Below are 14,532 nucleotides of genomic sequence, written 5' to 3'. Positions count from 1 at the left end.
TGCGGGGGGGAGAAGGGCCGCGGGTGGGTGCGCTGCGGCGGGGGTGGGCGGGGCCCGCGGCCTGAGGTCGGGGCGCTTTGCTCCCGGGGGCGGGGCTGGGTGGGGAGGAGGAGGAGTGGGCTGAGCAGCCAAAGGCCGGACGGTGCGCTCCTTGGAAAGCTCCCGACGACACTAATCTCAAGAGCTTCCTACGTTTATGGAGCCTTTTCCAAGTAAGAGTGTGTGATCCTGTGTCTCAAATACCTTGTAATCTGGCCCTGCTGTGAAGACAAGACAGCCCTGGCAGGAAACCCACCGTGGTTTGTGGGAAGACCACTGGACAGAGTCAGGAAACCTGGGTTTGAATCCGGCTCTAGCTACTTGCCCAGATGTGCCACCCCAAGGGGGGGCTTGACAAAATGAAAGCCTTATTCAGGTGTCTTATGCTGATGATCCGTGGAAGACAGGAAACCCTGGAACACCTAGGGCCCATATAACCAGCCTTGGAAGCCCATCCTGGCGTCACATGCCCGCCGGTCTGGCCACTGGATCATTTGTCTTCCAACACCACCCACCTTCCTCTTCCACCAGGGGAAGTGGTCCGCTCCCGGCCAGACAAGACTGGGCTTTAGTCCCGGCCATGCGGCTTCCTGGCCATGTGGCCCTGGGCAACTCCCTTCACCTCAAGAGCCTTAGTTTCCTTATCTGTAAAATGGGGTTTTCACCTCTTTGGGGCCTTTGGTTGCTTCATGAAGTCTTTGTAAAAACTGCAAACATTTTTGTTTTGGCTTATTTCTTGTGGGGAAAGCTTCCGCATGCCTGTTGGGTTTGTGGCCGAGATGGCCTTCCTGGGACATCAGGGGTTAGGCAAAGTTTGGGTCTGTCATTGAAGGGCGGGGCCGTGGTCTCGGCGGGAAGGAGAGCCTTTGCTGCCCCCTAGTGTTCCAAGCACACACTGCATCGCTTCTGCACAGGAGGAGTGGGGAGAGGGAGGGAACAGCAGGGTGCGGCCCAGGCTCCCTACCTAGGAGGTTACCTACTTGCTGATAACGCCCAAATGAATATCTCCAGCCCTGACCCCTCCCTGGAATGTCAGACTTGCACCTCTAACTACCTACACGACAGCACCACGTTTCATGGGAGTTGCAAACTCAACCTGGTCTGAACAGGACTCTTCACTGTCTCCCCCAACCTGCTCCCCAAGCGTTTTCATCTCATTTTAGCTGGAGCAAAACTTCTAATCTCCTCCCTTGCTTCCTCGCTTTCCCTCACCCCAGCATCCAATCTGCCCTCGAAGTCCAGCTTCACTTCCAAGTGCCATGCCCAGGCTGCCCACTTCCTTCCACCTCCACAGCCAGCTCTCACCTGGACAGCGGCAGCTCCTGCATCCCTCTCCAACAGGAGGTACGGGGATTCTCTCCAACCCAAATCAGATCCTGACACGCTGGTCCATAAACCTCAATGGTTTCCCACCTCCCTTGGGAGAAAGCCCGAACTCCTTACCCTTGGCTTACAAAGCAGGTGCACAATCTGCCTGGAAACCTTCATCTCATCCTCTCTTCCATTACCTGCCTCCACAACACAAGCCTTCTCATTGTTCCTTATAGACTCCAAGTGTGTGTTGGTCTCAGGGCCACTTCCCTGGCTGCTCTCTCTGCCCCAGATCACATGGCCAGTACCCCTTGGAGGGACCTTTCCTAGCCCCCCACCTAAGACAGCCACCCAGGCAATTCAGTCACATCAGCCTGTCTGAATTCTCTGCATCGCACTTACCATCTTCTGATATTTTTGTGTATTTAATGTTTCACTAATTTCATTTTTATGGAAGTGAAACATGCACACAACTGAAAGCTTTCACTAACACTAAGGGGCCGGCAGCAGACTGGCTCTGGACAACCTCCCAATGTCAGTGTCTGCAGATTTTGTCTCTGGGACCACTCAGGTTTTCCAGAGAGTTCTTCAGCTTCCTGCCTGGGGTTATATCTCTGGTTGCCTCTGTGCTGGGAGCAGGCAGGTGAATGTGGCAAAGGGTCCCACTGTTAGAGGGAAGGACTTTCATTTTTTTTTTTTTTTTGTCTTTTTTTGTGTCCGGCAACGGATTGCAACCCTCAGTGGCGCGCCCGTACCGGACCGGGACCGGCAACGGGATCGCAACCCTCGGTGTCGCGCCTGCACCTCGCTCAGCCAGTGAGCGGGAACCAGTCTGTATGTGGGATCCGAACCCTCGGCGGGAGCACCGCCGCGCTCCCAAGCGGCACACTGTAGCAGTGCGCCACCAGGCCGGCCCGGAAGGACTTTCATTTAATCCCTGTTTTCAGCCCTGCACCTCTCCCCAGGCCCCTGCCTAACCCAGTGCCTGCATGCAGAGCCCTCCGGCTCAGTTTCTCCAGTGGACAAACCTCTTGGCTCTTGTCGGGTGGGGGAGCATAGACTCCTGGCTCTGCAGGATTTGGAAGAGGGCCTGGGAGTTGGAACATTCAGTGTGCAGCCTCGTAGCCACTCCCTGCCCCGTTGTCAGCCTCACACCTCACCCGCTTCCTCCCAGACTTTCAGGGGTTCTGAGGGGAGAATTTACCCATCTCTTTCATTGTCCTCCTGTGTAGGCACTTCAGTTATAAATTCTCCACTCTGCCAAATCAGTTACCGCTTTCTCCTCCAGTCTCCGTTTCCCCCAATCCACTGAAATCTCTGTCCTCTTTGTCCTAATGGATAAGACTTAAAGAGACGGTTTCTTAATTCCTATGTGTTTATGATTTTTTTCTTTACTGTCATTTTAGTGGAGTTTTGGGAAGGAGGTCAGATAGATATGTGTGGCCACTCACCATTTTCTTTAAGGACTGTCTGTCACTTGACCTCTCTTGTACCCCCAGTGGTGTGCTGGTTAAAAAATAAATAAGGTCTGATTTGTAGTGCTAATCTCTCTGGTAAAAATACTTCCACCAAGCTACCGACAAGATGTCATGGGGAATTGGGAAGAAATGTGCACAATCGGCTCTCGGGCCAGCGAGGGCTCCAGCACACGACTGCCACCCTTCACTCCCAAGGAGAATGTAATCTCCATAGAAGCAGAGGCTTGGTCTGTTTTGTGGCTTGGTACACAGGAGGCACTCAATAAATATTGTTGGATAAATGAAGGAATGAAACTAGTTAGCTTTATACAATTCTGTGGTTTCAGACTAAGCCCTAATCTCCTGCTACAAAATGAACTTCAACCCTAGCCCAAAGCTGTGACAAAGACTCCTGATGCTAGCTACACACTAAGCTCTGATCCCGGTCACACACTGAGCCCCGACCCTGGTCACAGACTCTGCCCTAACAGTGGTCTCAGATTGGGTTCAGACCCTGGACCTCAATAACCCAGCACTCAAACGGGGCTGGTGGTCTCAGAGGATGAGAAAGCGAGGCCGGCTCATTATGGGGTGGTCTTTTGGGCAGAGGGAAAGGATGTGAGGCATCCTCTGGCAGTCAAGTTCTCAGAGGTCATGGAGGACTCATGAGGCAACCCTCCGGAGCTCTGCTGGGGCTGGGAGCCCTTCCTATCCAGGCCAGTCTGAAATTCCCAGGAGCACACCCAGCCCACTTTCTCCAAGGCGACTCATTTGGGCCTGCAGGGCCAGCTAATGGCTTCCTAGGCCACTCTGAAGGGATGCATTATTGATGGCTTGTAATTGATATGGAGCTGCCCAAGAGTGTCCCGCTGGAATTCAGGCCAGACAGAGGCCAGGGCTTGCCCAGCCCCAAGCCCACATGCACATAGGCATGACTATAGAAACAAGATTCAAGCTGAAGATATGACCCCCAAGTGTGCTGTGGTTCTCCCACTCACTCATTCATTCACCAAGAAGACAGGTAAAGCATGATGATTACATGTTTTAGAATGAAAATGCCTCCCCCAGCTTGGAGGTGAGTCCTGCGTGGCCTCAGTGAGGGGGGATGTCTGCTGCACTGCAGGGAACAAATCTCTGAGAGACAAGGGCTGGTCCTGGAGTGGCACTTGTGGCAGAAGAGGCAGGATGTGTGCGAAAGACACAGGACCAGTAGGTAACAGGGTTGGGGAAGTCAGCAAGGGCCATACCAGGTAGTGCCTTGTAGCCATAGTAAGATGTTTTAAGGACTTCACCCTTTATTTAAAGAGCAACAAGAAACCACTGACATCTTTCAAGCAGAAGGGCGGAGTGGTGGAGGTGGTGGTGCGTTGACCCAGATGAGCATTTTGAAAGGACCTTGCTGACTGCAGAGTGGATAGTGGATTGGACAGGGCCAGGGTGGATATGGGAATACCAGCCGGGAGGCTACTGCAGTGGTCCAGGCCAGAGATGACCAGATCTGGACTAGGATGGAGACTGGAGATGGAGATAAGAGGAAGGATAAGAGAACTATTTAGGAGGCAAGAGTATCAGCACATGGCATGGATTAGAACGGGGTGACAGAGAGGGCAACCTGCTTTGGGGACAGATTTTGACATGCTTCACACCCAGAGAGTGTGGGGTGGCTGGGTGCTCTCAGCCCTCACCCTGAGGAGGAATAACTGACTCTTTAGAGGGAAACTGCCTATGGGCCAAATGGCTCTCTGCTCTGTCACTGGCTGTGACAGCCCGGGGATTCTCAGGATGTTCTAGCTGGTTCCTCCTATACTTAACATGGCCTCCTGTGGTTCCCCCCATTGACTGAAGAGTTGTAAAGGGGCCTAGGAATATCAGGGCCTCGTTAGTCCAATGGGTGAACTGAGGCTTAGAAGTGGGCAGAAGCCTTCTGTCTTGGGGGAAAGGGTGAGGGCTAGGGTAGGACCACATGGTGCAACAGAGGCAAGCGGAGGCCAGAGCCCCTGCCTCTGGCTTCCAGCCCCCAAGACCTTGTGCCAGGAACTTGCAGCCTTATGGGCAAGATGGAAGTAACTTGGCCAAACAGGATACAGGGCAGCTTGATGGTAGCGGGGCCAGGAAAGAGCAGGAGGTCCCTACAGGAGGAAAAGCAAGGGCTGGGGGCAGGAGCCCGAGCTCTCGACCCATCACCCCTCCCTCACTCTGTCTTTGGGTGAGTCCCTTTTCCACTCTGGACCTCAGTTTTACTATGTTTAATAAGACAAATGCACTAGCTCAAATCTGTCTGTGACGAGCTCTCTACTGGCTCTGGGATCCTAGCTGGGACAGAATAAAACACAAACGCCAGTCACCTCTTGGTGCTGTCTTGAGGGCCATCCCCTACTCCCTGCTGAAATGCCCCATCCCCAGAGGACCAACTCTTTACAGAAATATAATCTAATCCAGGGCTGGCCCGGTGGCACACTCGGTACAGTGCGGCGCTTGGGAGTGCAGCAGCGCTCCCGCCGAGGGTTCGGATCCCATATAGAGACCGGTCGGCTGACTGGTTGAGCGCGGTGCGGGCGCGACACCGAGGGTTGCGATCCCGTTGCCGGTCGCGGTACGAGTGCGACACTGAGGGTTGCGATCCCGTTACCGGTCACGATAAAAAGACAAAAAGGAAAAAAAAAAAAAAGAAATATAATGTAATCCAGAACCTCTAAAATGTACCATCAGCAATGTATAGCATACAGTAAGAATTACTAGTCGTGCAAATAAGCAGGGAAAAGTGATCAATTATCAAAACGTAAAGCAGTTAATAGCAGCTGACTTCTGTGAATATTTGCATTAATAGACAAGGACTTCAAAATACCTATAATTAATATGTTAAAGAAAATAGGGGGAAAAATGGACAAAATGAATGTAGTATTTCAGCAGAGAATTTGAATCTATAAAAGGAATCAAGGACTTTAATATACAATATCTGAAATTGAGTACTTGGTGGGATGGGTTTAACAGCAGACTGGACATAGTAGAAGATAGGGTTGTTGAACTTAAAGATAGGTCTATAAAAATATATCAAAACTTATAGCCAGAAAAAACAGAGAGAGAGAGAGAGAGAGAGAATGGGGGAACAGAACAGGGTGTAAAAGAGACATGATCAAACAGCCTGACATAGAAAGCTAGAGCTCCAGAAGGAGGAGAGTGAGAAAATGGGACAGAAGCAATACATAAAGAAATCACGGCCATGAACTTTCCAAATCTAATGAAAAACATCAACCCATAACTTCGAGAATCTCAGAGACTCCAGAGCAGGATAAATACAAAAAACCACACCTAGACACCCTGCTGAAAACAGGCAGCAACAGCACAGCTCTCAGGCTCCCCAGGGCTCATGTGGGCCCAGGCCTCTGGGAGAAAAGGTGCATGGTGGCTTTGATGACATTGTGAAGCAAATCTTCCATTGGCAAACTGGCCTGGTGGGAAAAAAAGACCATCCCCAGGCTTGGGAAGAATTAAAGTGCAGTCACAGCCCCACTCAATGCACGTCATTAGCTAAGTATTCTAATCAGATAATATGAGCAATCAGTTGGGATCCACTAGGAAGCCCTCAGCATGCATTACTGGAGTGAGTCAGGCCCCTTCCATTGGGCTGGGCTTTTAATGCATGCTCAGGTGGGGCCAGACCCACTGGGGCAGCAGGGTGGGCACACCCAGTGCTTCCCTGCCTTTAATGGTCTGGTTGTAGAGTCCCGTTGACACGGGCCTCGGCCTGATCAATGCACACTTTGGCCAGCAGCTCGATGGTATCTAATGCAATAGCAATAATTTTCCTCCATCCTATTAGTGCTGTCTGCACAGCCTGCCCTGCCTTCAAACCCATCCCATCTGCTGTTGGGATGCCATCCAATGTTTATTTCCATTAGTTTTGCCATTGTTGGTAACAATAAAAATCGGGAGACAGATACAAACTGATGATTTAGGAGCAGGGTGAAGCTGAGATTGACCTTGGCCCCTTTCCATCCACTGTGAAGATGACTGGAAGTTGGTCATAAATTTAAATTATGGCAAAAGGATAACATAAGTTATTCCTCTGATGGCTAATTTTATCAGCTAAATAGGCTTGTCATTAAAGCTATCAGCTGTTTTACAAATCACTTCCCATGTTAAAAACAAACAAACAAACAAACTTCCCACAGTGGAAATCTGGAATAACCCAGGTAACAAAGGCTATTGTGCAGAGTTGGGAGCTTAGGGCCTCTGGAGGAAAAGATGGAATGAGCCTGCATCAAACCCCATCCCCAGAGCCAGGGCAGAACCCCATTCCTGCTATTTTCCTGCTGTCCCTGCCTTTGAGGGCTCCTTTGAGCTGCTAGCCCACCCTCAAAGGCGAGTGATTTGTGTTGACCCATTGGCATTCTCAGGGCAGTCCGGAGTGAAGCCTGCACGGGAGGCGGCCCCAGTTCCCAAGCAGGCCCCCCACTGCCTTCCAAGTCTGCTATGGCTCCTGCACATGAACGACGGTGGGAGTGGATGGGGGGAGGCCTGACACCGCCGCCCCCACCCCGTTTCCTCATCGGAAATGCCTAGAGCGTGGGGGCCACACTATCATCTTATTTTATCAGGAAACAAGTCCAGGGAGGACTCTGATAAGTGTGACTGTGCCTCCTGCCATATTGGAAGGGGGAAAGGGTAGGGAACGTTGTGAACCCCCTGGCCTTGTTTTATGGGCTAGGTGACGGGGCAGGTGTCTGTTTTCCCTTCTTCTTGGGCACACAGACCACTCTGACAGCACCTGGTGTCTTTAGTTAGAACTGTGTAATGGAGTCTTGATGACAAGATGGCGACAGAAGCAACGTCACACTTCCAGGCCTGGCCAATAAAAACCTGCTGTGCCCAGTTCTCCAGTCTCCCTCTTGTATTGACTGGTGGACTGGAGAAGACTCAGAGGACTTAGAGGGGGACAGAACCACAAAACGGAGGGAGCCTGGAGGCCGCTGGTAGCGTGACTGTGTGACACAGAGCCCCTCCACGCCCCGCCCGCACCCCCACGGCAACCCGCATTGGGCTACGATGTGACTAGCACACCCCTCTTGTGCTGGGCCACTGACATTTCAGGATTTGTTTGATGCAGCAGCTAGTGGCATTCACCCCAACTAAGCGTGATTTGTGCAGATGCCCTATTTCTGGCATAGGGAAAAGGACACTGGAGCCCTGGGTTCCAGTTGCAGCCTTTCCATGACAAAGTGCAGGATCTGGGCAAGGAATAGCCTCCTGGGCTTCAGTTTCCCCATTTGTAAAGGGATTCATAGTACCCAGCCTACCAGCTTTGACCATCAAAGTCAAAATAAGCTAAAATATATGACAGTGCCTTTCTAAATGATCACCATTATACAAATGAGTTTAGTACTATTTTTATTCTCTCTTTTTTTCAACACCGAGAGACTCCAGTGGGCCAGACTGATCCCCCCAGCAACTACGTGATATAAACCTTGCTGACCCCATTTTTCCCACGAGGAGGCTGAGACTCAGGGACTAAGGGGGAGACAGCTAGTTGTTGGTGGGGCTGAGGTCTGACCCGAGCATGCCTGCTCCCCATTTAAGAGGATTCCCTCCACCCCTCACTAGCCCAAGGTCCAAGGCTGTCCTGAGGGACTCAGGGATTCCACTGGCCTCCTTGGAGGCTGGACTTCAAGTCACCCTAGACTGAACTCCACACCCCTCAGTATTTTGCCAACAGTCTCAGGGTGAGTGGTGCTGAGGAAGGAGAACTTAACTTCCCTCTATCCTTCCTATAGGGCCCAACAGAGAAGAGAAACTAACGTCATAGCAGGCCAGGTTGGAGTGTACTACTTGGTGCCAAAGGCTTGGAGGGCAAAGCGCAGGTATAACGGGGAGTTCAGAGTATGCTTCAGACTAGAGCAAGAACCTGGGCGTGGATATACATAAAACTCAGAAGTGGTTTCGTAAGATGAGTCAATATATCATTGCATTGATTTAAACGCTGCATGTAAAACAGCTTTGATTTCTAAGACAGCCAGTACAAAGAGAGAGACAAAAAGTTCACACTGTCTCCCTAAAGGACAGACACAAGAATCCCGCCTCTGGAATCCATCTGTGTACCAGCGAGATTAACTCTTAGTAAAATTCTGGCCGGGATCCAGAGAACAAAACAGAAGTGAACAGAAAGCACCTTCTAGCTGAAGGACTGTTGAATCCTGGGGTCTGAGGCTACGTGATTCCAGCACAGCAGTGGGCACCCTGGAAGCAGACTGCGGAAGGCCGGCCAGGAAGACCCCAAAGAGTGTCTTCCTCCCCTCCGGCTCCTCTTTCTGGGTAGGAATCCATTAAGGATGAGGTGTACCCAGTGGTCAGAAGAGATGATGGGAAGGAGGGAAGCAGTAAATCCTGTCTGCCTGTCCAGATCAGAAGGCCAGTGAAATCCCAGGAGAAAGCACTGGAATGAGCCCACAAGAGACCTCTGTTTCCATCCTAACCTCCTGACTGCTGTGCAATGTTGGGCACACCTCTCGCCTTCTCCGGGCCTCAGGTGCTCTCCAAGGGGCCTTTCATCTATAATGTGAAGTGGTTCTGGGGCACCTTGGAGTGGCCTGCAGTTAGAAATGAGCTGCCACGTGGCACAGAAGATGACATGTACAAGACATTCATGCAAGAAACTGGCAAACCATGTCACCGAGAGTCTCTACAGGGTCACCTTAAGAAGCAATTTAATCTTTCCAAAAAAGCTAAGATGGAAAAAAAATAAGAGTAACTTTACAGTGGAGGAACGTGACAAACACTACCTCAGCCAGGGGATCAAAGTCAACATCAACAATGACAAGTCATGTTGACAGTACGTGCCCTTGATGTGATGTGATGGGAATGACCTTTACCTCTGTGGTCTTCCCCCACTAAACCCATAATCCCAGTCTAATCATGACAAAAGCATCAGGCAAGTCCCAACAGAGGGGCATGCTGACCAGTGCTCCTCAAAGCTAAGGTCATCGAAAACAAGGAGAGTCTGAGAAATTTTCACAGCCAAGAGGAGCCCACGGAGACGTAAAGACTAAATGCAATGTGGTGCCCTAGTGGGATCTTGGAACAGATAAGGGACATCAGGAGAAAACAAAGGGAATCTGCATAACATATCAATACCAGTTCATTCCTTGTTACAAACAAAGACACTAACGTAAGATGTTAATAATACGGGCGACTGGTTGCAGGGGTACGGGAACTCTGTACTCTCCTCACAACTTTTTTATAAATCTAAAACTGGTCTAAAAAATAAAGTTTATTTTTTAAAAAGAGTTAAGGACAGTGAAGTCATGGCAACTATGTACACAAACACCTCCCGGGGGAGAGCGTGGTGCATGCAGAGTGGGTGTTATATTTAAACTGAGACCCTGCACCTTTCGTTGGAACTTTGGTAAATGTCCATTTTTTAGGCAGCATAAATGAATTCAGTTTGGAAGTTGCTTCATTAAACTGAGAATTCCAGCAGAGAGAGAGCAAGATTTTGTGACAAAGATGACTAGAATGACCTGGAATAGGGTGGGGGGCGGGGTGGGCAGGCAGGAGCTCTTTGGAAATGCCATTGAGACAGCTGAGTGGAGCTGGGTCTGTGCTGCGGAGAGAGAACTGCCCCGAGACTGTGGGTCAGGACCCCCCCCCACACTGGTGCAGAATCAGATCGGTGTTTCTGCTGAACGTGAGGAGAAAGAGTGAGGCAGAGCATGACCCTGCACCAGGTGGGCTGGGAAAGAACAGGGTTCACCGTTAAGACACCTGGATCTATTCCTGGCTCCAAGAGCCCCAAACCAGCTGTGTGCTCTGGGGCAAACGCCACTGCCTGGTTTTCTTATTTGGAAACTGGGTGTTTGGGGAAGGACTGGGTAGGGTTAGCTCTTATTAGTCACTATTTACCCCATGCCAGGCTTCAGGCTATACAATCTCAGAACTGTCCTTCAAGGATTTTATTACTGTCCCCATTTTTCAGATTAGGAAAACCAAGGCCCACAGAGGTCCCATCAGTGCCCAAAGCCACAAGGCCAGTAAGTGGTCAAGCAGGCCTTGAACCCAGGTCTGTCCCTAAAGTCTATTCTTAACCATTCCATGTGCTCCTTCCCTACATGCCATGGGCTGGCACTCTCATTTTTTTAGGGGTATTTGTTGCCCAAGTCTCAAACCTGGTCTCAAGATACAGCTGGACATGAGGTGTTTACCTGCTCTGCCCCGTGGACTGGGCTCGGCCGAGCGCTGGCAGAGCAGCATTCCTGGCCAGGCAACCTTCCCACCCTACCCAGCCGCCCCGCCGGGACTCCAGCCTGTCTGGGCCTTTTGCTGTCTTAACTAAAATGACAGGCTTCAGATGTTTTTTACATTAAAATGGTTTGTTTCTGTTCATCTCTTTTCCAGATGTCACTACCTAGAGGGAATCTGTCTTTATTTATTGGCTCCTTCCTGCACAATCTAAGGGAATCTCCCTCTGGCTGAGACCCCTGGGAAGGAGGCCACATGTGGGGAGTGACTTGAAGCAGGACCGCAGGAACCTGGGATCCCCCGGGAGCTCAGGACAGAGGTCATGATGGAAACCGTGGGAGGTGGGCTTGCCATTCAGATTCTCTCCTGGCCACGTGGCACACGTGCTGCTGCTGTGAGGCGTGTGGCAGGGTCACCGTGTTCCCTGCTGGGCTGGGAGGCTGCAAATCTACAAGGGATAGATGCAGCCCTGTGTCTGTGTCTCTCACGTTGCCAACTGCAGTTGACTGCTGGTTTTCCTGTTAGACACTAGACTGCGAGCTGCCTGATCAACTTCTAGCCCGATTCTGTCTACACCTCCCTCTGCCCACGCCCTCTCTTCCCAGTCTTCCTGTGTCCACTCCCACCCTCTCCTAGCTGTCCTCCAACAGCAGCCAGAAAGATCCATCAAAAACTCAGCTCTGGGCGGATCCCCACCCCTGCTTCTAACACTCCAGGCTTCCTCTTTCCAAACAGGAGAAAGCCCAAACTCTCCGGCCAGCTGTAGAGGCTCTTCCCGAGCCTGCCTCCCCACCCTCCCATGGCCCTTTGCTCATGTGGAAGCCCTGCTCTCCCCCATGCCCCTAGCATAGCACCCACTCCCAGGCCTCACACTGTTCCCTCTGCCTGGCGCCCTTCTCCAAGTGGCCCTGCTCAGCGTCAGTTCCTCTGGAAACCCTTCCCCACCTGGTGTGCAGAGCCTCTGCACATGCCCCCCGTGAAGCATGCATCGCACCAGACTGCAACCGAACTCCCCGAGTCACCCAGAGCTCCATTAGGGCAGGGGCACACCCTATCCAGGGCGGTGTCCTTTGTGCCAGCACAAGTCCAGTGCAGAGCAGGCACCGATGGCAATGAATTGTGAGAGAATGAACGAGGGTGGTGCCAGCTGCATAGAGACTGGCACACTTGTATTCCAGGGCTAGGATCCTACACAGATTGCCCACTCCCAGGACCAAGCCTTGGACAATGTGCCCCTGAGGGCTGCATCCCCTGATGGTCCCTCTTGTCCCTCATAAGCATTCTGTGCTGAAATGAAAGGACATGGTGTTCCCAAAGTAGATGAAAAGGTTTGGTTCCCTGACAGACATTCCAAGGGGATGACTTTGAAGACACTGTGCACATATGTCCCTGTGGGGACATCCCACGCACTTCCCACCCCACTCCAGCTAGGAGAGGATGGGGTTGAAGAGCCAAGAGATGCACTGAGGACACATTTACTGAGACCTGCAGCACGGGCGCTGGGCTAGGGCTGGGCACAAACGTGAGCTGGACGAGCCTTGCCCCGGGGAGTGAATGACCACTGCCCATGGCAGTGAGTGCCCAGTGCCCTGGGAACACCCACAGTGAGGGCTGTGGGGCTGTGGGGGAGCATCATATTCTGTGCGGAAGCCGGGACTTGAAGGACACAAGCAGAGTAGATAGGCAGGGACCCAGGCAAGGGGCACAGCCCAACCAAAACCCAAAAGGTGGAATGGCACAGGGCTTGTCAGAATGACAGGTGACTCCTTAGCTCATTCAGAGTGTTTGTGCACAAGACAGATGAGACAGGATGTTGGCAAGATAGGCAGACAGATGGCAAACCCATGTGAGAGGCGAGACCTCAGCCCTGAGACCCCCTTGGCAAGGGCCTGGGTACTGGCAGTGGGGGGTGGGGGGAGCTGGGCTGCCTGTCCTCACTGCGCAGCACCACATCAGTACACGGCTGTGGGCAGGCCAGGCCAGGCTGGGCCTGGGGCCCTGAGAGGTGGAGGCCGAGCTTGTCTGGCTCATGGATTAAGAGGCAGTGGCTCTGTCCTCCCGCTAGAATCTACAGGGCAGAAGGGAATGACCGTGCATGTCATTTGGCCCATCCTCTCACACTCCCACCACCTTGCTAGTCCCTCGGTGGCATTCCCATCTTACAGCCTGGTTCTGGAACCTTCCCTGCACCTGAGGCTGTGCTCCTACAGAGCATTGCTGTCTTGCTACAAGGCCCAGCTGTCACCCACCTTCTGAGTGCCCAGTCTACCTCCTCAGAACTCCCTCTGTCCTACTCACATGAAAGAAGCCCCTCATCTTACAGATGAAGGAACTGAGGGCAGACAAGTGGCACGACTCGGCCAAGGTCCACAGGGCAGGGAGCAGAGAGGCTGGGACTTGAGCACAGGTCTCTGGATTCCCAGGCAGGGTCCCTCCCTGGCTTGGCTGACTGCCTTCTTTGGCTTGGCTGGGCACATCCTCAAAGGCCGCACCACCTGTCTCTGAGTCTCTATTATAGCCCGTGGGGAGCAGAGAGCACTGCTAACACCCTTTGGCGGTGTCTGGATGTCCTGTGTGATGACTAGCACACAATGGTGCCCAGCAACTCTCAGCAGACAGAGGCAGTCCCCTGCTGTAGAGACTGAGAAGACTCTGGAGAACTGAGTTGGTGACTCACAGCTCAGGCTGGGGAACTGAAGGTCACCGTGGTGCAGTGAGAAGAAACCTGGCCTGGGAATTAGGGCCGAGCCCTGGCCTGGCCGGGCTGGGCACCAGTGACCTTGGAGACATTCTCCCTAAGTCCAACAAGGGGCTGGACAAGCTCCCTGATCTCTGGGGCCCCTGCAGCTCCGGCCTCCTGTGGCTTTAGGCACCACAGTGTCCCCAGCCAGGCCTTGGACAGAACGGAACAGAACTGAACGTGGCAGTGCGTTACCCCTTGCTCCTGACAGATTTGCGTCAGCCTCTCCAGCTGCTCGTCTTGGATGACCTTGGCCTTCTCGTACTGCTGGATGACCATCTCCATCTCCACCTTCACTGGCAAGACATAGGCTGGAAGACAGAGACAACCCCATGAAAAACTTGGCAGTGGCAGGGCTTGAGCCGGGGAGAGGCCGACCCAGTATCCGGTCAGCAGCAGGTTCAAGGCCCAGGCTCAGTTCTCTTAGGATCTGGGGGTGGGGGTTGGGGGGCAGGTAACCAAGTACCCAACAATATTCAGAAAGTACAAGAGGGCTACAACCTGAATTCATGGTGTCCAAGGTATCTGTTTTTCTCCTTTTCCAGAGGAATAGAACTTTCAATTTTTTGGTTTGTGCACAGCTGCCTGGAAAAAAGTCTATATTTTCCAGCCTCCTTTGCAGTTAGGTGTGGCCAAGAGACCACATTCTGGACAATGGGATACTAGTGCATGTGGCATGCAGCAGCTTCCAGAAGCCTTCCTTAAAAGGCAGCTGGGGTTGGGGAGGATGTGAGAATACTGGAACCTCACACA

At 52.2% G+C, this 14,532-nt stretch overlaps 1 protein-coding gene across 1 annotated transcript in view; it reads right to left on the bottom strand.

The window, feature by feature from the left end:
- Positions 1-14,532, bottom strand: part of LOC103590690 (chromosome unknown open reading frame, human C15orf27) — a 76,083-nt gene that overhangs the window by 13,800 nt on the left and 47,751 nt on the right. Inside the window, exons 7-9 of the mRNA XM_008572986.1 lie at positions 13,955-14,090; positions 13,646-13,680; positions 1,345-1,361 (exon numbers count right to left, since the gene is read on the bottom strand). Coding sequence (XP_008571208.1) covers positions 1,345-1,361; positions 13,646-13,680; positions 13,955-14,090 — 188 coding nt within the window. The remainder of the gene's footprint in view (positions 1-1,344; positions 1,362-13,645; positions 13,681-13,954; positions 14,091-14,532) is intronic.

The sequence above is a fragment of the Galeopterus variegatus genome, unplaced genomic scaffold (genome assembly GCF_000696425.1).
Source record: "Galeopterus variegatus unplaced genomic scaffold, G_variegatus-3.0.2 Scaffold860, whole genome shotgun sequence".
NCBI classification, from domain to species: Eukaryota; Metazoa; Chordata; class Mammalia; order Dermoptera; family Cynocephalidae; genus Galeopterus; species Galeopterus variegatus.
The sequence above is the reverse complement of the archived record's forward strand: the minus strand, read 5'-3'. Positions and strand labels throughout refer to the sequence as shown.